The 25225-nt window shown below is 38.7% G+C and overlaps 3 protein-coding genes across 3 annotated transcripts in view; 1 reads left to right on the top strand and 2 right to left on the bottom strand.

The window, feature by feature from the left end:
• Positions 1 to 617: 617 nt before the first annotated feature.
• Positions 618 to 8160, bottom strand: twnk (twinkle mtDNA helicase). Its single transcript, XM_042508567.2, has 7 exons — positions 8054 to 8160; positions 7167 to 7818; positions 5816 to 6518; positions 4704 to 4944; positions 3618 to 3725; positions 3361 to 3502; positions 618 to 2059 (listed from the first exon to the last, which is right to left on the bottom strand). The coding sequence occupies exons 2-7, from the start codon at positions 7791 to 7793 to the stop codon at positions 1718 to 1720; spliced, it is 2163 nt and encodes a 720-aa protein (XP_042364501.2). The 5' UTR covers positions 7794 to 7818; positions 8054 to 8160; the 3' UTR covers positions 618 to 1717.
• Positions 8161 to 9337: 1177 nt separating this feature from the next.
• Positions 9338 to 12753, top strand: mrpl43 (mitochondrial ribosomal protein L43). Its single transcript, XM_042507566.2, has 3 exons — positions 9338 to 9611; positions 9800 to 9906; positions 11452 to 12753. Exons 1-3 carry the CDS (start codon positions 9481 to 9483, stop codon positions 11667 to 11669), a joined length of 456 nt encoding a protein of 151 aa, XP_042363500.1. The 5' UTR covers positions 9338 to 9480; the 3' UTR covers positions 11670 to 12753.
• Positions 12754 to 12856: 103 nt separating this feature from the next.
• The window catches only part of sema4gb (sema domain, immunoglobulin domain (Ig), transmembrane domain (TM) and short cytoplasmic domain, (semaphorin) 4Gb), a 52934-nt gene continuing 40565 nt past the window's right edge, over positions 12857 to 25225 (bottom strand). The window contains exons 14-15 of the mRNA XM_042507565.2: positions 23032 to 23093; positions 12857 to 22439 (exon numbers count right to left, since the gene is read on the bottom strand). Coding sequence (XP_042363499.2) covers positions 21469 to 22439; positions 23032 to 23093 — 1033 coding nt within the window. The 3' untranslated portion in view covers positions 12857 to 21468. The remainder of the gene's footprint in view (positions 22440 to 23031; positions 23094 to 25225) is intronic.

Below are 25225 nucleotides of genomic sequence, written 5' to 3' on the forward strand. Positions count from 1 at the left end.
AACATAACGTCTTATCCGACACCACTTAATTATTAGAGGTTAAGGCTGCAGCAGGAGAGGAGGCCAAAGATCTCTAATTTTCTTACAAATTGTACTAAAAGATTTATATAAAAATCAATTACACAGTGTTTGCTTTATTACCGTAGAGTGCAGAATTCCTTATTCTATTTATCTAATTAACCTTCCCTTTTTTCCACCATCCATTTTTTTGTTCATTCTATTTTATTTTCTATTTATTTATCTTTTTATTTCACTATTTTAGTCATTTATCAACTTATTTACTTATAAACCCTTTTTTACATGATTGAAAGGTATTTATTTTGTTTTTGTATGTTCATACAAACCAATAAAAAGAGAATTAAGAAAAGGAAATTAAACATTTTCTCTTTTATATGCATGACTGTGCACCGTCTTGCTTTCACATATCTCTAAATCACACAGACATCTGGGACAAATTGTTAAAAATACTACTGAAGCCTACAGACAAAGTTAAATAAAATGCAATGTCTGCAGACACTTGTAAATAAGGTCAGCGATATTGTCTGTGGAGGTTTTTATATTATGTATAGAGCACACGCTGCCCCCTGCTGACCAAACACAAAAACACAGACAAAAAGCTGCATCACAAGCAATTTACTATCAAAAAAGTATCTCATTCAATAAATCATCTTTGTACAAAAAGTCAGTAGAGAGCACACTTTAGTTATGTGCAAGTGCTTCCTCGTAAGAAGACAGTGCCAAAGTGTTTACCATGAAATAGTAAACCTTATCAGCATCACAGTATTTTTTTTGTGAAATTGAGGAACACTTTAATTTAACAGAGAATTCAGTATTAAAGGGCCAGTTCACCCCAAATCAAAAACACATTTTCCCTCTCACCTGTAGTGCTATTTGTTTTAATGTGTGTTGGAGATATCAGCTGTAGAGATGTCTGCCCTCTTTCTAATATAATACACTCCCACCAGGATGTTGCGAGGTTGTGATTTCAGCAGTTAATGCAAATTGAGCCACCCCCTGTACTTTCACTGCCTCCACTAAAAAACAAGCAAACATTGAAACATGCATCACAATTTTTTTTAGAAAAGCTAAAGTGAAATCAGGCATTTTAGAAAACAGCCCCTGAAATCCTGGAGGGACTGACAGATGCATGCTTCTTTCTACATGTTTATATGGTGGGTACAGTTTTGTAGAAAGAAAATAGTTTCTACATGAGGTCTTTGGATTATCTTGAGTAATCGGGTCATGATCTCTGGAAAGCGACATTGCTGTTGAGTTTATCAAATGTGTTTTTTGGCGCTTTGAGCACCACAAGCTGAATGCCATCTATTTCTACTATACTGGAGAGAAGGCAGACATCTCTACAGCCGATATCGCAATTACATATATATATATATATGTGTAGTTTTGATTTTAGGGTGAACTGTCCCTTTAATGAACAGTAATAGCTGCATGGAAAAGCTTAATTACACTTCAGCATCATTAAGTCACATACTTGTTGAGCCATCCTTCTGGATATTAACTATACGTTTGATTGTGAACAACAATCAGAGCTGTTATCTCATATTTATGGAAATCATTTTGCATTCTTTCAACGATTGTTCAGCTTAGTTGAACCCCGCGTTACGGACGTAACACTTTCTCATCATCATCCTCTTTTTCCAACCTTCAAATGTAAATACTGAAGCGGTGATCCACGCTGCCGATGAATTATACTGTATTATTGTTCCTTCTGCATACTTCCATTCCCAGTTGCAGGAGTCTTAATAGCTCGTGGAGTCTTTGTCGTTTTGGCCACTTTGTCTTTTTTACCCTCCTGTTTCTTTCCCGCCACCTCTTTTCCCTCTGCTTCCTCATTTTCCAGCTTGACAGTGACCTTCCTCAGCTTATGTTTGCCCTTCATGGGAGTTGCGAAAGTGAGCGAGGACTTGATGAAATCCAGAGGGAAGATGCCCACGTCTCCGTCAAAGCGGTTCTTGGTCACCTGCAGGGACCTGCGGCCGGGACTCGTCACCAGCTTCTTCTCCTGCAGGATGAGGACGTTATCGGCCTCTTGGCTGGCCTGGAATTACAGAGTGTCTCGGTTACGTTGAATTACCGCAGTTTTTGCAAAGAGGGTCAGGACGTATGTATATAAGTATTTAATAAACTAAAATGTATTTTCATAAGAACATTAAATCAATGAATGTGTTTGCAGGAGAAAGTGTCCAATGTGGGATATTTGCAGATGATGCAGTTCTGTTGCCTCAACACACAATGACCTCCAGCATGAACTGGGGCAGTTTGCAGCCCAGCGGGAAGCCGTTGGGATGAGAGTCAGCACCTCCAAGTCTGAGGCTATTGTTCTCTGCAAGAAAATGATGGATTGCTACCTCTGGGTTGGGAGAAAGTTGCTGCCCCAAGTGAAAAAGTATTTCGATGTCTTCTTCACAAGGGTGAGGTAGTTTGGGCAGGTGATTAGGGTGTTTCCTGAGCGACTCATGTTAGAGGTTTTCCAGGCACAGTGAAATGATAGCAGCCCCAGAGGTAGAGCCAATACACGTTGGAGGGCTTATTTATCTCATCCTGCCTGAGAACGCCTCAGGGTCCCCCTGGAGGAGCTACAAAGTTGTGCTGGGGAGAGGGACGTCTGGAGTACTTTGCTCAGCCTGCTGCTGCCCCCACAACTCAGATGATGCAGATGAAGATGGATGGATGGATTGATGGATGAAAATGTAGTCAGGCAGGGTATCCAGGTGTATTTATATGTGGCAGCTCACCATAATTTACGACATTTGCCACCACATATTGATTTAACTGTAAACGCTGAGTCAGGTTATGTGCAGCAGTGAATCTCATTTTACTGTCCTTGAGTAAATAAGGATCGGGAATTTTTTTATAAAAGTGTAATATGTATTAGCGTATCTGATTTTCCATTTTGTGTGCGCGGCCTGTCAACCACACATTTTATTTATTTGTTTTTACCCATTTTTTTTTAAATTCATGGATCATAAGAAATTGCAAAATAAATCCTACTTAAGCTAATTTTTGTTTTTTCTTTTTTACAAAAAAATATTACCTCTCTCTCCTTTTCATCTTTAAAATAATAAGAGTATTATATGTATTTTTTATTTTTAATGTTGACTTTATTTTATCTTTTATTTATTTATTTCCCCACTGAGGCCTTGGGCGGTCTCTCTTTTCAGCTTGTGTATGTTTGTTATAGTTCTGTAAACTTTTTTTTCAAGTGTTGGGAAAAAAGTTTACAAAATTGTAAATTAAATTGTTTCTATAAATAAATAAACTTCTGAAACTAATTCTATTCAAGTGTATTCTCTGCACATTTTTATTTAAAACACATGTGAGAAGTTTTCTCCGTCTTACCTTTGCCGAACCAAAGATGGACGCAGTTTGCAGCTCTCGGTCGTCCTCCTCTTTCCTGGGGTGGATGATCAGAGTGACGTGGCAGCTGCTGTTGGTGGCAAACTTCCTGAACGCTCCGATGATGTGATCCTGCACCGCAAACCTGGACCACATCATAAAACATCATTTAGCTCCATATTTGTGGTGGACAGTGTACTTAAAGAATATCACGCCTAATGAAACAGGTGTTGGTGCAGTATTTCTTAAACATAACTCACTTGTCCACTGAGAGGTTTTCCTGCCCCATCATGAACTGCAGGTTGTCGATGATGACATGGTTGATGTCATACATGTAGACAGCATGTTGCATAGTGTCCAGCACCGTCCTGCAGACACAGAAATATGTGAAATCTTCTGCAATTAAAGCTGCACTCGTTGGCTCCTCGAGGCCGTTTCAAAGCACTGTCGTAGGACTTTTGTATGTCATCGTCTACATGCCAATACTTTTGCTAGTCTTTTAATTGTCTTGTTTTTATGGTTTACTTATAACTTTTATGAATATACTTTTTAGTGCTCCCTTGTGGTAACTTTAGTATGTGTTTAATGTTGTTTATTATGGAGTTGTATGTTTTGATTTTGTATTTTTCTTCCATGTTGTCTGTCTGTTACTTTTGTTGCTGCCTGTCTTGGCCAGGACACTCTTGAAAAGGAGATTTTTAATTCAATTTCAATTCAATTTTATTTATAAAGCCCATTTTCAAAAATCACAATCTGCCTCAGAGGGCTTTACAGCATATGACATTCCTCTGTCCTTAGACCCTCACAGCAACTACGGAAAAACTCCCAAAAAGTGGCCCTCGTTAAATAAATAAAAAATACTTTTGATTTGCCATGTTTATAGTAAATCTTCCCAGTATTTTAGACAAGTTTTTCAGCTTTAAGGCTGCAACTAATGATCATTTTCATTCAAATATTTTGACAGTTAATTTGTTTAATTGTTTGGTGAAGGAGATGTCAGAAAATAATCAAGTCTTTAAATAAACCCAAAGATATTCAAGTTATAATGAAAAAAAGCATGAAATCCTCATATTGGAACCAGAGAATGTTTGATATTTTCCTTTAAAATGGCTTAATCAGTTAACTGATGTAAGTCAATTAATAGACAAATCTATTTGTCGGTTAAAAATTGAAGCTCTTTTTAGCTTAAATTCTGTGAAACATCGATGAATTTAAAGCAAACGCTGATTGATCCAGTTGACTGACTTGATCTCTTTCTGCCCGACACTGACGATAAGATGCACATCATGCCGACTGAGATTGAAAAGAAATCAGTCTGTATCTAACGAATAACTGACGAGACTTACTTGATGTTCTGCTGTCCGTGGAAAGTCATAAAGTAAAGAGGAAGCTCCTCAAACTTGTCTGCCCAGAAGTCGTACTGCTCCAAGTTTTCCTCCAGCCGCTGCATGGCAAACTGCGTCAGCATGATCTTCGCCAGACGCACGTTGTTGATCTCAAAGCTGCCCCACAACGTGTTGACGCCCTGCATGCAAAGGTCCAGAGCAACCTCGCTGATGAAGGTGGTCTTCCCACTGCCTGTAGGACCTGGGATACAAAAAGAAATACATATGAAGACTAATGCATAAGCTATTGTGAACTGTGGACAGTGGATATGTACAAACGTTTAAAGCTCAATGTTTCGTGATGCTATAAAAAGGTGTGTTTATGTCATTATTAACCAGGACTTTATTTCTGATTAAAAAGGCACAAGCCCCATCTCACAGTGTTTGCAAAAGCAGAATGTAATTTGTGTAATTCAGAAAAAGTTTAAAAAATAAGGAGTTATTCATTGGCCCACGCTACAACCTTTCATCTAGTTCCATGAAAATCTGGCTAGTCGTTTTTCCCGAAATCTCTCTGACAAACAAATTAAACTGAAAACATAGGGGTCAAGCGATATTGTTTTTTTCAGGGCCGATACCGATTATTAGTTAATCATACCAATAACCGATATCTGGAACCGATATGCATTTACAACAAAAATAAAATATTTCTGTAAATATTTAGAATATGGTATATAACAAATTCTGACACAAAAAATTGTTAAAATTCCTTCAGCAAATGATAAAAACTGAAACTTTCATCACAGACAGCAAGTTCCCAGCAACTTTTTTTATAAAGTTAAGTGGAAATTTAAGGAAAAAATTAATAAAAAATAGCTTCCTACGGTTTAACAATGTAAAAGTTGCTCCCGTGCTGACACTTTCTTTGCACTTTTTAATTAATTAATTTCATCAGCAATCATTAAAATAAAACGGCAACACAGGTAATCGGCAAAATGCCAAATATAACAATAATAATCGGCCAAGTTGATAATCTGCAGACTCCTAATAACCTCCTTGGCAAAAGGTAATGATTATAACTTGAGAAACACAGCATCACAGATTGTGCAGAACAGAAACATCATGTTTCTTACCTGTGAAAACAGTCAGCTCTCCTTTGCGGTGACCCTTCATGATCCTGTTGAGCTCCGGAAACCTGGTCCACTTGACTCCGGCCACCTGCTCCGTGTTCATCAGCTCCCCGTACACGTCCTCTCTGAGCTGCTTGAAGGACACGATGGACTTGTGGGCCGCTGGGATGGAGGACTTGATGATCTGGCTGAAGTTCTTCCCCTGAGCCAGCGCCTCCACGGGACACGGCCTGAACTCCCCGGGCCGCACCAGCGAGCAGCGCCGCAGACCCAGCTTCCGTGAGAAGATCTTTGACGCCTCCCAGGAGCGGATGTCGCCCCCGAGCCACAGGGTCACCCGTTTGAACTGTTCCAGGTAAGGCAGCAGGATGGGCGGGAGGCAGCTGACCCCGCGGGGGAGAGCCACGCTGGGGAGTCCGGTGGCCTGGCTCACTGCCAGAGTGTCCAGCTCGTGTCCAGTCAGCACCACCTCCGCGTCCATACGGCCCACCAGCGGGAGGCCGAACAGGTTGTAGTAAGAGTTACTCTTTGGGACCGTAGCTTCATTATACGTCACTTTGTCCGTGTTTGAGCTTTGAGCGGAGAGGAGCTTCACCCCCTTCAGGGAGGAGTCGGGTCCGCCAAACCACGGGAAAACCAGACTCTTTGTGGGCTTGAAGAGACGCACGCCAAACTTCTTCAGTGTTGCATTAGAGACCTTTGTGATCTAAAACAAAACATTCATAAACATTATCATCATCCTGTGAGGAGAATAGTCTGTAGGTGCGTTTAATGGTGATTATACTCTTTTAAAAAAAAAAACAAAAAAAAAAACTTAACTGTCATTCATTAAACTTTTTCATATTTGTATTTGATTAAGTGTTTTGATATGTTTGTTTTTACTTGCGCATTTTATGTATTTTTATTGACTATTTATTTTGTTGATTACTTTTGTACAGCACTTTGATCAGCCTTGGTTGTTTTTAACTGTGCTATATAAATAAATTTGACTTTGACCTTTTAAAACACTGCTGTTTGAACTTTATAGCATTATATTCTCCTCTGACCTTTGCAGACTGCAGATTTAATTATTTTTTACGTTTTGTTACTTAAGAAAAAACGGAAAAACAGAAAAATTTGAAAATACTCTACACTTCCAATTTCCTTAATAAGAGTGAGAGAAGATCGACACATAACAAGATTTAAAAACTTATAATATATTATATTTGTATTTACCTCGTTCAGATTTCCCTGTTTTTCAGTGATTGTGGTGTAGATGTGATGGTGTAAGTTTTTCCTTTGATCATTCTGATTCATAACAAAAAGTTTCTTATAAAATGTGGTAAAACTATCACTGAATCCCACTGAGCAGTACCTGGAACATGGTCTTAATAAGCTGAGCCTCGTCTTCAGGGAGGTCAGTGAAGGGCACGGAGCTGGACCAGATCCTCTGCACCTCCCTCTGCTCCCTCTCCCTCTCATCCTGCTCCTCCGCGGTCTCCGGGTATCCCAGCAGCACACGGGGGCTGAGGGAGTCCTGCTCCTCCTTCTGCATCACCTCCAGGCAGTCCTGCAGATCCTCCCAGTTCCCCTCCACCAGCGTGTCCTTACACAGAAACTGCCCCGTGGTTTTGTCGATGAACAGGGAGAAGCTGTCCCCCCTGGAGGACGGCTGGACGAAGATGCTGGGGATGTGGAGGCAGCTGTATCCATCGTGGAAAGGGACGTCTTTGGAGCGCAGGTACTGTTTGATGTCTGTGACTGTGACGGGGCTCACAAGAAACTCCACTGTGGATGTGGCATCCTTTTTATAAGCCCAGGTCCCGCTGTGTGCCAGGAAATAGCCTGTACCCAACGGCTGTGAAGCACATGGAGGTCTATGAAGGAGTCTGTGGGAGAAAGGTCTCACACAGAGGGGAGGACAGTGTCTCTGGTGGAGAAACTTTTGGGCTGCCACCTGCCTGACACAGGTGGTGCCCCTAAACAGCAAACTCCTCCACATGAGTTACCTGGTTAATACAGTCAACCTGCAACAGACATATAAAAAGCATGAAAACACCACAGAAAAGCCACAAAGAAATGTCTCGGCTTGGTTGACCTACGCTAATGTTGGTCAAAGACACACAGCGAGGCAGACAACGGTCATTTCCTGATTAAACGGACATTAATTATCGGAGAGAATTCGCCTGAACGTGCGTGAAAGCATTAACTTTAAATATATCAAGTTTAATTTAAAAAATAAACATAGAAAATTCAACTTACTTAGCCTCTTTTGTCTGCCCTCATTTTGCTCCATGCTCCTCCAAACCCGGGCTTTTCGGTGCGACTTCAAAACAAGTCCGTGTGAAACTTATGGCGAAAAGTTCCGAACTGCGTCACAGTATAATCCGTAATGATAATGCGTAATAAAAAATAAAATAAAAACTCGTGGTATGGTATGTTATAGATTACAAAATGTGTATTATAGTATGCCATACGATGTCGTAAAGTTATAATAATGTAGTATGTTATAACTTGAATAAAATAATATTTTATGAAAGACAAAAAATGCCATAGAGTAGCATTTTATAAAAAATAAAAAAAATGTCATAGAATAATGTGTTATCAAAAAATTGTGGTATAGTATGTTATAAAAAAAATAAAAAAATAAAATAATAAATAATAAAGCATGCTAAGAAAAAAAATTAAAAAGTCATAGTACAGTATTACATATATATATAATTTATTTATTTTTTTAAGAAATGCCATAGAATAGTATGTTATAAAGAGTTTTAGTATAGTATGTTATACAAAAATGTCTTAGTACAGTATGTCATAAAAAATATAAAATGCCATACTGCAATAAGAAAAAAAGAAATGTCATAGAAAAGTATGTCATACAAAATTGTAGTACAGAATACCATAAAATATAGAAACGTCAAAGCATAGTATTTCATAAAAATATAAAAATGTCAGTGTATATCATTTATACGTCATATAAATATAAAAAAAATCATAGTACAGTATGACATAAAAATATTTTTTAAATCATACCACAGTATGACATAAAAATATTTTTAAAAAAATCATAATACAGTATGTCATAGAAAGTAATAAGAAACATCATAGTATGTTATTAAAAATATATTTTAAAAATATCATAGTACAGTATGTCATAATAATAATAATAATAAACTTTATTACAGACTCAATGGTCCAGATAAGAGCAAGACAACACATACAAAAGATATAAAAGACACATAGAAGTACCACACACAACATATTCACAATGCAATAAGATCACTTAATAAAAAAAGTAAATAAAAAATCCCCAACACAACAGAAAGTTATAAGAAACATCATAGTATGTTATTAAAAATATATTTTAAAAATATCATAGTACAGTATGCCAATGGAAAAAGTCGCAAAACTGTCATAATCAATTTTAACTTTCAAAATGTTATAAATATGCGTAAAATATACTGTTTACCTTTTAAAAAAAAATTGCATTCATGCTTTTGAGTTGCTCGCGGAACGCTCGTGCGGCTCGTGCCGGTTATACGTTGTAGTTCCGGAGGGACCTTAACACCGACGGACCGGGGTTCGTACATGCCCGTCAGCTCGTCCTCTGTGAACGTTTTTGTGAAGTTAACGTTAATTTTAACGCCGTCTTTATTGAAATATTACGTATCGATAACCGTCGGTGCAGGATGACGTCCAGAGGGACACCGAGCCGCTTCCTCCAGAGTGTCCTCCAAAACGGAGTCGGTCGGTACGTCTGCCAGCTGAAGCGAGTCTCCGTCATCTTCTCCAAAAACGCTCAGAGCTCTTTGGGAGTCAGGTAAACAAAAACATAAATATACTTTAATATGGAAATATTATTCACAAGTGAAGTGTCCTACTGTATTCTTTGATCCTTTTACTGTGTGAAGCGTCTTTTAGTTTCTTGAAAAGCGCTCTATAACTAAAATGTACTATTATTATTGTTATTGTTATTATTATTATTATTATTATTATTATGTTTTTCAGGGAGTTTATTGAGGAGGGGGTGGTGGATTATGCAAAGAAGAACCCTTCAACCGTCGTCTATGTGTCTCCTCAGTCCTGCAGGATCCCCAAAATAGTTGCAGAATATTGTAAGTACTCATGACTTTGAGTTTTTAAGGGACATTTTCATGTTTTTTCCCCTCATTATAACACGATTTATTTACATATATAATATTGCTTTATTTTAAAGCTTCTGAATAATTTCTAGACAGATTCTTGGAAATAATTTTACATTAATAACAGAGGGGAAAAAATGAAGAGATACATTTTTTAAACAATTATATTAGTAAATACAGTTGTATTGAGTTTAGAAGCTTTATTGATTTCCAGATAAATGTTTTTTCAAGAACTGCAACAAACACAAGTAAACATCTATTTATTCCTGTATTAAAAAACTGTCTCTATTTTATTTGTAAATCGCACCAAAGTACATAATAATTTATGATCACATATCAGCTCCTTTTATATTAAACTTAATTATGGAAATACAGTAAAATACAGTGTTTCCATATTAATAGTTACTGCATTCATGAACTGTAATTTTCATTTATTTATAGTTTTAAGCACATAATTCAGTTATTTTATTTCAGAGCAGGATAATCTGATTAGAAAAACCGGATTAGTTATTATCAGTTATTATCATTAGTTTAATGCTCATGTTCTGTTATAAAAAGCTGCCAGTTCATTGTGTTTTTCAACGAGCTGTTAGTTTTAATTCCATTTTTTGTTTCTTGTGTATGAAATTTTTATACTGAGTGTTTCTTCTTTTTTATCTTTTTGCTGTTGTCTTGGCCAGGATGTCCTTGTAAAAGAGTTTTTTTTTCCCCAAGTATTGTTTTATTAATCCTCTAAATTATTGATATTGGAAATACAACTTTCGGTAGCCTACTAGAATAATAAAATCAATTGCAAGAATTGAAACATTTTTGCAACGATAAAGATGATTTATTTTTAAAATTATTTTTATGTAAGTAAAATAAATTCTAAATCTCAATGGGAATGGGAATTCTCCCAGTAATTAAGGTGAAATAATAATTATTTAAATAAAGAGAATAATTCAGTCAGTGTCAGAACTGCATCCCAAGGACTCTTGGTACATACATTAAAACAAAACAAATACAACAATAACAAAAAAGGACAAAATCCCTTTTTTTATCAAAAGTGTGATATTAGTATAAATGTAAACAAAGTTCTGAAGTAAAATGTCATTATAACATACCTAAACATCATAAAATATCAAAATGCTGCTTGTGTAATTTCACAGGTGTGTTTTACAAGCTTTAAGGTCAAGTTCAGGACTATGATGATGCATTTTTGGTGAAGTTTAAGCTCTGTGGTTTTTCAGTAATTGCATCCAAAACATGAAAAGTGAATTTAGTGTACAGTAGTCATGTGAATTATGTTTGTTACTAACTCTGAGATACTGCAGGGGGCGGTATGACTCTGTTTTTGCTAAAGACCTGTGTTCAGGTAAAAGTGAAGTGCCGCTGGGGTTTTCAAATGACTTTGTCAAACAGAATCGTCTGTTCTTGTTGACACTGTTACAGTTCACACTCAGCAGGTTTTTCAGTAAGTAAAGTGTCTCCTTTTTAAGTCACTCAGACTTATTTGTTTATTCTTTTTTCCTCCCGCAGTGAACGGCAACGTCAGAGAAGAAATCGTAACAAGCAAAACGTCTCAGCAGATTTTAGAGCTTCTGACCAAAATGACCAACCAGTCCGGCCTGGACATCATCCGCATCCGCAAGCCCTTCCACACAGACAGCCCCAGCATCCAGGGCCAGTGGCACCCGTTCACCAACCGGCCGCCGTCCATCGACCCCATCAGACCACCGAAACAGGACGCCCAATAAGGACTAGTTTAACCCTTTGAAATGTGGATCGACATCAGTTTTGTTGTGGTGCGATGAGCTGATTTTCACAAGCATTTAAACCTTTGAAACCCAGAGCGAGCTGGTCGATTCTTCAGAAATAAGAAAGAAAAGACAATTAGCAATTTCACAAGAAATGTCTCAAAAATTGGGAGAAAAACAAGGAAAAAGTGACAAAATAATGATGTAAAAATGAATTTTAAAAAGAGACAAAGAGAGGAGAAACCAATAAAAAATTATCCAAAGAAAAGAGTTTTTTCATATATCATTTTTTACTTTCACTTTTTAACAGTATCTTGCTATTTTTTGGTGATTTCTTCTTCAGTTACTCATGGCCTTCTTCCAGTGTTTTTCAAGATATCAAGTTTCAAAGGGTTAAAATCAGAATTAGGGCTTAATGCCAGATTAGATTGGCTTGAATTCTTTCAAAAACATGGGAAGAAGGCAATGTGCAACATAAGAAAAAATCACCCATAATCGAGTAAGAAATGAGTAAAAAGTTACAAAAAAAGCTACCCTGAAAATTAGCAAAGCAAAAATAAAAAAATTAAAAAAGGGATAAACAAACAAGGAAACAACCAGAAAAATAGTGTAATAATAATTCTGTACCATAACTTATTATAATAATTATAAATAACTAAGTGACTAAATAACATTTTGGACACATTTTGCTAGATTCAAAATCTACTAACAAGGAAATTGCAGGAAATTTCTTGTCGATCCCTCGTTGTCTTTTATTCTGTTTTCAAGAAGAAATCAAACCACTTTGCTCAGGGGTCAAATGTTTAAATACCTGGGAAAGGTGTCTGAATGCAGCATAAGGGTTTAAGTAGTCCTCATGTTTGCAGGGATTTGCTGGATATTTCTGCACTGTCGACTGAACGTTTTTCACCATCCTCCTCAGAAAAGTGCACACATTACCAGCTCTGAATGCCACATTTGAATAGACTCTACATGAATCCACCAGAGGCTTGTTAGCTGGAAAATAACTGTGTGACTCTCAAGGCTATTTGAAGATTTATGTGCAGAGCAACTTTGTATGAAATAAAAGAGATTATTGTGCAAATGCTGGTGTTTAAATTTAGACTTTTTTTTGAGTTTTAACAGCTTGTCAGAAGATCAACAGAGCAAAACTTACTGCACTTAAAATACTTCACAGACACACATCAAAAGATCACCTTTTTTATTTTCATGACACAGGAGGAATGTACACATTTTTACAGTTTAATACTGATAAGATTTCCTCGTTTTGCAAACTCAAAACGATCCAGTGCTTAAGTGAACATGACAGATGGTTGTGTGATAGCTTCAGGGACAAGTGTTAACCTTCAGCGCTGAGAGTTGCCCTCTGCATCCACTGTAAGAGCAGCAGAAACTCCTTCAGTCTGTGATTTGTTCAGATTCAACAAGGCGGATGTTGGCAGAACTCCTTGTTGCCTTCTTTGCACCCTAAATTCATCATTTTTGACTGCAAAAGGCATGAAGCTTGACCCTTTCTTTCCTTCCACATGTGATCTCTGTGTTCTTCTCAACAAAAACAATACAACCAAGTACTCGGCAGTACATGAATACCAATAAGCATGAACGTGAAAGGTGCCCTCAGGACAGATTGCTAGTTTCTGTTGATAGATTGATCCGAGTCCGCTGGCATATATAGCTGCGGCCTGCAGGAAATGATTTGGCTATCTGTGAGAATTTATGTAGAATAGGAGCGTGAGATGACTGCAGAGGACGGTGATGAGAGAGACAGTGGAGCTGAGCTCTGCAGCGTGATATTGGTGCTGATTTCAGTCATTCTCTCCCAAATATCTGCACTTGAGTAAGAATGTGGACGCACACTCTCTTTAAATTAGTCTCAGACATACAGAGTGCTGTTCCTGTTTTAAATCATGAACTGCTACAGCAATAAAAGTGGGGAAATTTAAATGATTTGTAAATTCATAACACCAAATATGAATCAATTAAACTGCAAATGTAGCTGTTTTAAAGGGACAGTTCACCCCAAATAAAAAAACATATTTTCCCTCTTACCTATAGGACTTTAACCCAGGAAATGGGTGTCTGTGTCCCAAAATCAATGATAACTTAAACATGCAAGTATGTGCTGAATGCTATCGTAGTAACCTATGTGACGTGTTGTATTTGACGTTCCTTGACATACATAATGTTATGTTAGCGACAAAAGTACTTATCTAATGTAAAACCATTATGTTTTTCTAAACCTAACCAGGTAGTTATGGAGTGAAACTATGATAGTTTTATTAGGTTAAGAGCATGTTTTAACTTTGACTGTTAGGACAGAAATATATGTGGTTTTGGGGAGAGTCAGATAGGTTGTTTTGTTTTCCTTCAGTTATGAGAAACCGTAAAATTGGCAGGTGTAGTTTGGTCGAAAGATGCATCCTACATCAAACTTCTCACAACAAGTAATCGGGTCATCATATCTGACATTGCAGTTACGTTTTTCAAATATATTTTTTGGCGCTTTGAGCTCCACAAACTAAGTACCATCTAGATCCATTATATTGGTGAGAAGGCAGACATCTTTGCTGCCAATATCTCAAATACTCTGCAACTCACCCCAAAACTCGACTGATAAATAGCCTAACAAGTAAGAGAAAAATATGTATTTTGGATTTTGGGGTGAACTGTCCCTTTAAATTAGCCACAGGTGTAAACTGCAGTTCATGTTGACATACATGTACTGTTTAGCCAATTAACATGTCCACATTTAAATTATCTGTGAGTTTTCAGTATATCACCACATTTGACTAAAGTTATACTTCACAATTAGCTATTTTAATAAAAATAAAAAAGCGTTGGCTGATGAAAATGTTTCCTGTTGTTTCATGCTCACTTTCTGCATTTTAATTTATGGCACCAATTACAGATATCAGGGCCACTGTGCTCTCATCACACCCGCGCTCCCCAATGGGAACTGGCACAGCTAGACCCACACCAGGACATTAAAGGCTCTAAATAAAGATGCTGTTGCTAAGTTACTGCCTTGAACGCTGCTCTGGAAATGGTCACTTTATTCCCCCGTGAGCTTGTGTTATACTTTTGCTCTGTCATATATGTATGTAAATGTCTCCAGGATCATGTGGGCTCCGGTCCCAGTAGAGGACAGTGGCCTCGCTGCTTACCACAAGCTAAAACAGTGTTATGGTGTCTTGAGAATAGGAGTTGGTGAGAGCATGTTTTGCAAGTCATTTCCTGACTCCCCCTCAGGGCTGTTGACTTTTTTTCCCTAGCTTAACATAATGCAAAGTGGTTTAAGTCTGCACAAAAGCAAGTGGAAATTTAACCAACTCAAAAAAATAACACAAAAGGAAATTCTTCTGTCAACAACTCAGGTGGCTAAATTATCTTACAAGTCATATTCTGAGTGAACCACATAGATAAGTTCATTATCTACATCAAAAAAATCATACAGACCATTAAGGCTTGGGCAGTATCACGGTATACCCATATACCAGAATATTCAGAAAACTCAACAATATAATTTCCAATAGCATCAAAAATACAGACACTCCTTTTTCTATTACACTGATACAGAGATGCTGTATTGAGAAAATATGTAGTGCACAGCATGCACCACCAGAGGTCACTTTTTACAGGCAGCTGAGCTGAGAAAGATGGCGACGATGAGTGATGGGGATAATGTTAAAATATGGTAAACAGTGTATTTTCACATCTGACTTGGTTTTAGTGAGTTTCGCTTTGTTTCTTGTTTGAGTTTGAATGAAGTGTGTTTACAAGTGAGTGAGGCAATAAAGCTAAGGTTAGGTCAGTGGAAGGGATAAACTTGAATTTACCCCGATAAACTTGGTGGTATTTTTCTGTTTAATGATGCAAATAGTGGCAAGAATATTCCCTTCATCCCCTTTGATTTATTAGACTGAAAAGCTAACTTTCAAGCGCTGTGGCACCACATACAAAATACTATCATACACTGTATACCCTATGAAATGCAAGGAAGGTATGAAGGAAATAGAGTTCCCCAGTAATGAGTCCTCAAACCTGGAAATTAGTTTGCATTTTAGCAGTTCCCTCATCTAAAAGTCAATGGCTTTTTTGTTAGATGTTTGAAAAAAGGTCTGTGGTTAAGACAAGCTTAAGAGACTTTCACATTTTGTTCTATAACATAAAATATGCCAGTAAATACCCCACCTCTGAATTTTGAAGCTTTTATAAGTTTTAAAAAAGTTTATTGCAAACAAGTGGCTAACTTTTGAGTGTCCTCACGCAAAGTATGGCTTTACAGCCTCGTTGTTGGAGGGTAATGTCAGCTTTTTACTTCTGGGGATTACATTTAGGCTTAAAAATCATAAAAGTTGTGTAATTTTTGAAGATTATTTTGCTTAAAAAAGTGTGAGTATCATAAAGGTTTGCTTGAGCTTATTTTCTGCAATGATCCAAAATGCAATGGAAAAATCCCACAGGCTTTTTGACGAGGGGATGCTAACTTTTGTTTCGGCCTACAGGAGTGAGGGAAAAAGATACCGCCCAAGCCTAGAACAAACTTGATGGAAAGTTTCACAGTTTACAAGGGTATATTACATGAGTTTCAACAAAGTACTTACAAAAGAACAGTGCAAAACATGAACTCTGTACACTACTATCTTTGGCCAACACCTAGAGAAATAATCTACATAAAATATATATTGTATCTTGCATATTAACGCAGCAGGACATAAATGCTTCACTGTGGGTTTGTGCACAGAAACAAGGTGAATGCAGCTCAACATGTTAGCTGTTTTTTAGTCCATCGTATAGTATACAGTGCAGAGCCAGTGTCTATTGTAAACAGATTGTCCTTCCATAAATAAAGCAGCAGAAAAGGTTGCAACATGTTAAAGATTGTCCACAATGTGATGAGGGAATTAAATAATAGAAGTTTTTATGTAATACATGGATAGGTACAACGAAATATCAGACTCAGTAGAAAATGCAGTAATTTTACAAATGTTAATCTTGCAATAAATAAACCCAAAAAGAACATTTCTATACAACTTTGATTTAAATAAAATGAAATGCTCACATGGAAACACATCCATAAATTAGCACAGATCAGAAAACCTTTTCATTAAAGCTCGTCAATCTCTGTGAGTTGTTAATTAGAGGACACAGATTCATTTTCAGGCTGTCTAATCTTATGGAAAATGTGTGCAATGAAAGTCTCAGCATCTACAGTATCTCTCATGTTTAACTAACGCAGGAAATCTGTTTGTTTCACAAAAATAAACTGTAGGGCTCTTTGAAAACTGATTCTAATTGATTAGGGGGCATTTGTAAACTCAGCAGGGTCCTCCAGAGAGATAGGAAGAGAGTGAATGTGAGCACAGAGAGTAATAGATGATACTGTCATGCAGAGGTGATGAGACGGGGAAAGAGACAGCACAGAGAGGGAGGGAGGACAGGAATGAAGATGAGGATGAAAACAAGTTAAAGAGCTAGAAAAGCCGGTGAAAAGAGAGCTGAAATCATACAAGGTGCAAAGTAGCTTCTGCTGGCATTTCAGAGTGTATCATCATCTGCTCTCTGCATGACTGGACAGGTCAGGAAAACACACTTATATACAAAGCTGCAGGGGATATTAAATGTTAAGGTTTGGTAATGTTTCGATGGTATAATTTGCCAGCAAAGTCGCTCTTTTTACACCATTGATTTAAAGCCAGATAATTCCAACAAGTGTGAAAGTGTCCAACTACTATTGGTTTAGCATCTGGATCTTTGTTTATTGGATCTAAAATGTATAAGAACAGGTCATCTGCATATAGCAACATTTTTTGTTTAGTTTAACCTCAAGTAATGCCCACATTTGGATTCATCAATAAGAACAAATAGCACAGCCATTAGTCACAAAAAATTAGGAGTGCACATAGGCATAAGGAATATTGTATAATGTCATTTTACCAGTTCAAAATTTGTTTAGAAATTGAAATAGGTGAGTCTATACTCTACACAACCTAAAGCCTTTTTTTTGGAATCTAATAGAACGGCTTTTTCTGGCAATTGAAATATCTATTTTTTATAAATTCTGTCTGATCTTTTGAAGCAATGTATGCATGAACAGACTTTAAGCAAAGGGCTTGCACTTTTGGTGAACAATTTATAGACTGTTTTTAATAGACAAGCCTACAACTACTAAGGATGTCACAAGAACCGATTTTCTCCGATACCGTGGGTAAAAAGGATGCAATTTTTCGTACCTCAGTGTGGAGCATTTATGCCTAAAAGTCCTCTAGTCTGCTGTTGAATGTCAAAGGAGAAGAGGAACGCACACCAGCACGGAAGAACAACAACAACACGCTTGACACTGGCACTTCTTACCAAATCGTTGATTCACAGTAGAAGAGCGGCAAGTGAACATTAAGTTTAGAGGAGAAAAATATTAATATGCTGTATGCTAAATGGAAATGTTTTATCAGCCGCAAAATCTAATAAACATACATCCGCTGGTACTTTGCATTCATGGCAGATCATCAGGTATTAATACAGTTTAAATCAAATTCAAATGTTTTAATGAAGGAGTATATGTTTAAGTATTTAAACAGGATTTATTGTTCTGATTTGGTTTTTACTGTGATTTCGACTTTGAGAATCGTGGAATTTCCCTTACACTGGTATCAACTACTACACTTCTGGTACCATGACATGCTTAATAACTACTGAGACTTGGCATAACATCACAGAGCAGTAGCCAGATTGAAAAAAATTGGTAAACATAATCAGTAAAAGTGGGGTTGAAATTTCAGTATGTTTCCAACAAACAGCGACGTGTAGTCTGACCATGTCCAAAGGTGAATGACCAAAATGCCTGCCATAACAGAGAGGGACGAGGCGCTGTGAATCACTTTTAGACAGTCTCTCCTTAGTGATATTCATGGTATTGCACACAAAAAGTGACTAAATTTGTTGTGCAAATATTGAAAAAAGTCTCATTTGCAAGCAGTGAAGCCCTTTGAATTGAGCCGAGGCCATTAATCAGGCAGAATTTCCTCCATCCAGACCAAACCATTTATCACCCTGCGTACAGTGCATTTCCTGGACCATATTCTCAGAATAAAGTGGCTTACAAGGCAAACATGAGGACGACTGAAAACCTGCAAGTGCGAAATAGCTCCTGCCTCCTTGCATCATCATCTGTTTCGTGCATGGCTAACCAGGACACTTAGGTCAAATGTTTTCTGTCTGCTCGTTCCTGCAGAGGCGACAGCGCTCTATGCAAACAGACAAGAAGGCCCCGTCCTCTCTTTGTGGAGGTGAGCCAAGAACCGCTGTTACTGTCAGCGACGCTGTGACAGATGCACGCTGCGAGTCACCGTCAGAGGGCTGCTGCTGAGCCACCGCTACAAGAGCTGATTCAACACTTTGCTGGAAAGACAGATCTTTATTTACCCCCGACCGTGACACGTTTACAAACTACTCAGGGATTCATTTCAGTCCCTCAAAGTTATTCATGTACTATTTAATCATAGTGCTGTTCACCTTGCCAAGGAAATGTTGTGCTGTTTCTGTTGTTTTGGCATTGCTCTCACGTCACGTAAACACAGAGGATGCATCTGTGGGTCGCATGTGTGAAGGTTTTCTGATTCAATGACACGGCATCAGCATTTTTTTTACAGCAAAAGACAAGTTTAAGAGCGAGATGAAAGCCATTTTGTCTTTTTTGTAACATAATGTTTGAAGGAATCCAGTCTTTTCAACTGTCTTTGAAAAACTCTTTAAATCTTCAATCTAATGTAAAATACAAAAACAAGGTCTCACTTTGACAAAGATAAAGTATATGTATGTTTATCGGTATAAATGGCACAGCAAATAAGCATATTCGTTATAGCATCCCGTCCGTTTTTCTTTTCCTGGACCGTGAAGCCAGTCTGCGGTCTTTAGTGAATTCAGTCAATCTGACCACAGACTGGCTGCTCCTTTAATCGTCCTTAATAGACCATTTAAGCTGCCTTCAATACAGCTGTGTCTCTTTTTGCACACAGATGCTATAAACAGTAAGTTTGCTACAGGTGCTCGCACAACAAACTGCTTCAAACAGCTGCGGCAGTGATGTGATTATTGCAATTTACACGAGGACAGAAGAAAATGGAGGAAGAGTGGTTTAATCAAATTTAAATATACGATTTGTTGCACCACCTGAGCTCTTGTACTCTGCAACAGCTTCTTAAAGTGATACTCCACATAAAATCTTTCAGGCTTCCCCTGTGGGCTTGAAAAGTGGCGGTAAAAGGAGCGTTTTGCTCCTTGACAGGGATCGAAGGCATGAAGTCATATTAATCGATTAATTGACATTTTTGAAGCAAAATGCTGAAGATTTCAGCCCCTCAAATGTGATTTGCTGATTTTAAATTAGATATTTTTGGGGGTGTCAGCTGTTCAAGATGTCACGCTAGGCTCTAGGAAGTTAAGATGGGCATACTTGACTTTTTCGGACACCTTTTTTTCAGATTGGACAACATTTCATGCAAAGTTGCTCGATATATTTCTTCCTGTGTTTTTGAAAAACATTGCACCAATTTTTTTAGTTTCAGAGGTTTAAATACTTGAATGCAGCATAAGAAAAGTGATGTCAATCCAGGTGTTAAAGGGTTAAGAGCCTAACCTCCCTTTTTCTAAAATGAGTATCTGGGAGAGATGATTAATACAAGGTAGCAGTTGAATCCTTCATTTGGCAGAACATTTAAAAGCTTCAACAGCTTATTGCTTATATGCACTACACTTTCCATTCTCTTGTTTTTCTCCCTCTGTTACACCTCTCGTAATTTACCTGACTAAACCTTTGAAGAGGAGCTCAAAAGCCCTGGGAGGGGAGATTGTGGTTACTCATGTCACTGAAGTGTTTTATCCAAAAATTCTAATAAAATTAAAGGTTCTAAATGTTCAAGTAGTCCTTTAGTTTTGGAGATTAGTGCATTTATAGGTGGAGACTGGAGGGTCAGCTCTGACGTCACAGGTGGGCGTGTGAAGAGCTAATTAGCCACTGAAGAGACACAGATGGAGGTGGGATGCCAGCCAATTCAACCTACAAGAGTGCAGTTTTTTGTCCATAAAACAAAAATGAATCATCAACATCTGCCTAGAAACAGAGGAGCCCTAACAGCTGAAACAGCCACTATCAACATAAGAAGGCTTTCTGAGCCCACCCCTGCATCTACGGGTGAGTCAGTCCTCCCTCAGACCAGGGAACAGGAGTTCATCATTTCAGATTTGCAACACACGGGGAAATTCTCTCAGTTTGCAGTTAAGTTAGGTGAAAGGTAGTTTCCCACACCAACCAAATGCACAAAAAATTTTGGGTGGAATATCACTTTCAGGGCTAATGTTACACATCACTAAAACCTCCTGAACACTTCCACAGTCTCATAAATACATGATCACCTCCTGGCCTGATTCTTTTTGTGTCCTTCTTTGCACCTTTGTGTCATCCAACCACCTTCTTTAATCACAAGCCCAAAGAGGCCACACCCGAGGTCGCTTCATTACGCTCCCCCGCACACGTGGTTATTTTCTAACAGTGCAGTCTGCGGCTAGCTTTTCACAGCTCCACCTTTTTGAATCTGTGGTTAGTGCAGTCTGTTGTTGAGGTGAAATCATGGGCCATTTTGTCACGGGAGACACGAGAGGCTTCACATTTCAGATCAGGTGAGGACACGACCTGCAGGTGACACTGGGTAAATAACAGCAGCGTTTGATAAAAGTTTGCCCCACAACAACGGCTCACCGTCGGGGTCAAAATAAATAACTGTGCGACAAAGACTGGGGCGTCCTAGATGGAGCTCTCGTCAGGCTGCAGGTCCAGCTGTGTGTGTTTCCTCTGCTCCAGGATCCGATTGAGCTCCTCTGTGAAGGAGTGGTAGAGCGGCGACATGCCATCGTGTTCGGCTTGCCTCAGCAGCACGTAGCTGTTCCCGTTCATCTTCCTCAGCACGCTGGGCAGCGTGGCCGACAGCCCGTTAGCATAGTCCATGTTTGGCAGCGGAGGCGGCATAGGAAGAGGAGGTGCTGGTGGAGGTGTTCTGCACGGCGAGAACTGACCCTCACCTGGAACTATCTGGAGGAAGCCATCGCCAACATCCCCGAAGGTTGGCACTGAGATGGAGCGACGACCCTGGCGGCCGTTGCAGTGACTGGAGATGGTTTTAAGCTCAAGAAGGGAGCTTCTTTTTCTTTCAGACGCCCCCAGGACCTGCAGCCCCTGCTGGGAGAACTTCCGGTCGTGAGAGGCACGTCTGGTGCAGAAGCTGACATAAAGCAGCACCACAGTCAACACCAAACAAAGCCCTCCGAGGACCGCCACCAGTGAAATGTACACGGCCTCCATGTGTCTGTAGGTCTGGAACTCAGCTCCCGGAGGCAGCGGGGCAGGAGGTGACGGCAGAGGCTGCTCTGTGGGGCTGCTGGTGGTGGAGAAAAAAGTCGGGCTATAAACTGTAGTGGGGTCAGTCGTGGCTGTGGGCTCTACAGGGAAATACGAGTCCGTGTGCACCCTCACTGTGTAAAGATAAACCAGGACGGAGACGGAGTTCTCCACGGCAAAGCAGCGATAAGATCCGCTCTGTTGGGCACGTGCTCCGATTATGAGGAGGCCATCTGTGCCGATGCGGTAGCCCGAATTGAGGCCGTATCCCTGGAGCTCTTTGCCGTTTAGCGTCCAGCGTGGAGTTGCCAGGTTTGAGCGCAGTTCGCACTGGAGCAGCACATCGTCACCAGACATCACAGAGCGCCTCCGATGGACCACTAAAAGAGAGGACAAGAGACGGAGCCAGAAGGAGATGAAACAAGAACAAGATAAGAAAATAGAGAATGTGAGAGAGATGATAAAAGTGCAGCAGGATGAAGGGAAGATAGAACGATGTCCGGTCACAGAGGTCACGTTTTCAAAGTGCAGGTGAGCAACCTGTGCGGCTAAACCTTTCAGCATCACTCTCCATCACATTTCATAAACCTCTTTAAATGTAGCGAGCCCCGCAATGCAGCTGGCCTGACCGCCTGACCTCCAGCAAGAGAGGAACTGATTAAAATGTGGACGCCGGGACCCTGGGGGGATGGGTAAGGCGCGTGCACCTAATGAAATCCCTTAATAGCTGCTAAATGCTTGAGTTTTCAGGCAGAGAAAAGAAGACTTTTTTCAACTCATAATCTGTGTGTGTGAGAGTCAGGGGAGCTAATCAAGGGGAATGGATGGGAGGTAAAATAAAGTATTAAAGTTTCTCAAAATTAAAATTCATGGATGTCACATAATGGATTTACGGTATGTGCACGTGCGTGTGTGTGTGTGTGTGTGTGTGTGTGTGTGTGTGTGTGTGTGTGTGTGTATTGTAACACGTACCATTTCCTGAATTCTCCTTGCAGCCCCTGACTCCTCTCAAGATATCCTGGGTCAGATTTGACCTGAAAGAATAAGATAAAAACTCAGCATTTAATCTGAAAATCCTGACTGAGATTAAAACCTCTTTTTGATATAGAGTCGCAAGTTAAGAAAACTAAAATAAACTGAAAACTAAAACACAAATCAAATTCCTGCGATTGAGATTTATTCCTGTAAACAGCTTGTACGGCACTTTTAAACAACCCAGGAGCTGTCTAAACCCTGCCAAAATAACTAAGATGGATCCAAAACAAAAACTTAATGAGGCACAGCAGAATGAAGATTCAAAAATACCCCAAAACATCTGCAGCAAGTGGAGAGAACACCAAGTTTCTGCAGCCATTCAGAAAGAGAAAGTAAATTTAGATCTTACTGCAGAGGGTAGCAGACAAGAGTGAGCAGCATATAAAGAAATGTTTTTTTTAACCAAGTACAGTGCAGAGTAGTCATAGAAAATAAAAATCCTTTCCTCTCACCCACACTTTGTATAACATCAACCTCCTTTAAATCAAAATATTAGGAAAAGAAAAATAATGCAAATGGACACTGTGCTGCATTAAATGGGGAAATGAAGGTTTGATCTCCCACTAACATTCAGTTGTTTTTGCAGCTTTCTCCGATCAAGAAGCTCCCTCCTGCCCCTCCCCGAAACGAATCCACAGGAGAGACTGATGTGTCTGCTGCCATAATGAAGATTAAGATGTCTGCGACTCACTCATGCAGAGTGAATGGAGAGAGGTGCAAACAATCTTCTGCAGAAGAGTGAGCCAAAGAAACTTTTACCTGTTTCAGTATCTGTGTGTGTGTGTGTGTGTGTGTGTGTGTGTGTGTGTTTGGAAGGATCTTATAATTTGCAAATATATACAGTATGTGTCTGTCCAGCTGAATCCAATCACATCCAGTATCTGCAACACTGGTTTCATTTTACCAGAGGGGGTGGAAAGTATCTTAGTACATTTACTCAAGTACGATTCTCATCATGACAAGTTTAAGAAAAGAATTTATGAAATTATTTAACAAAAAAATAGATGTTACCAATTATTTTGACACTTTACTTTGTTTAAAAAACATGTAGCCTATTACACTAACATTAGAAGGGCATATTTATATTACTAATTATTAATTATACTACTGACAGGGTGTTACATCTGACTTAAAGACCAGAAAATTCTGTCAAGGTCGGTGCACCCAAAGAGCTCCTGAGTAGTCACCGTCCTTCATTTCTAGCCGAAACCCTCAAAACTCACAGCTCCAGTTGCACTGTCATACTCCAAAACTCCCATGTGGTCAAAAAGCGTGGAGCAGCCTTGCTGTTTGTGTTTTTCCATGTTTCTTCTTATTCATTCATGCTTAGTCTGTCCTTTATTTTAATTTGTGGGCTCACTCCTCATGTGTCCTCTTTGTGTGTTTTCCCGCCTCAGTGATTGTCTCCCCTGCACTGATTTTTCACCTGTTCCTCATCAGCGCTGCTGTCACCTGTCCCTCGTTATCTCCCGGCTCTCCGTGTGTATTTGTGCTCCCCTCTGTGTGTTCCATGATTACAGGTTTGTTCCCAGTTTAGTTTTTGTTTTTCATTTGCTTTACTTTAGCCCTCAGTTTTTGTCCCCTGCTTGTTTTTGTGTTTTGGTATCAGTTTTATTTTTTTGAGCTGAAATATTGCTCCTTAAATCAGCCTGCTTGCTGTTATGCATTTGGGTCCTCTCTCTAATTTTTAATTTGCTCATAGTTAAGGAAAGTAAGAATTTGCTCAAAATAAAAATACATTTTACGTCCAAGTATTTTTTGTTATTTGTTTAGAATTGGAAACTTTAATCTCCAAATATGTAGACTTGTATATTTGTCTGTAGAGAAATACACTGGCAAAATAATCCTCTTGTGGACATGAATGTCAACATAGTAAAATATAATGCAATAATATAAAATATGGTGAATTGTATTCACAAAATATTCTCATAGCTGCCTGAAGCTACATCTACTGCTTTTAAAATCGAAATATGAGAACATTTACCAAAGGTTTACCAAACTCATTTTTGTAAGTTATGGATCTGTAACATTTTAACCAAACAATATATATTTAAAAAAAAACCAATAACAACATAAATGTCAGTCGCTCCATGCTTCTGTTTTACAATTTTTGTTACGCTCAACCTAAATG

The sequence above is a fragment of the Plectropomus leopardus genome, chromosome 19 (assembly GCF_026936395.1).
Source record: "Plectropomus leopardus strain MGB_pleo_1.0 chromosome 19, ASM2693639v1, whole genome shotgun sequence".
Classification (NCBI taxonomy): domain Eukaryota; kingdom Metazoa; phylum Chordata; class Actinopteri; order Perciformes; family Serranidae; genus Plectropomus; species Plectropomus leopardus.

Coding starts and splice junctions, on each gene's coding strand:
- mrpl43 (XM_042507566.2), top strand. CDS start 9,481: ATGACGTCCAGAGGGACACCGAGCCGCTTCCTCCAGAGTGTCCTCCAA. Junction 9,612..9,799: donor CAGAGCTCTTTGGGAGTCAG/GTAAACAAAAAC, acceptor TATGTTTTTCAG/GGAGTTTATTGAGGAGGGGG. Junction 9,907..11,451: donor CAAAATAGTTGCAGAATATT/GTAAGTACTCAT, acceptor TTCCTCCCGCAG/TGAACGGCAACGTCAGAGAA.
- twnk (XM_042508567.2), bottom strand. CDS start 7,793: ATGTGGAGGAGTTTGCTGTTTAGGGGCACCACCTGTGTCAGGCAGGTG. Junction 6,519..7,166: donor TTATTAAGACCATGTTCCAG/GTACTGCTCAGT, acceptor GTTTTGTTTTAG/ATCACAAAGGTCTCTAATGC. Junction 2,060..3,360: donor CCATCTTTGGTTCGGCAAAG/GTAAGACGGAGA, acceptor CTGTAATTCCAG/GCCAGCCAAGAGGCCGATAA.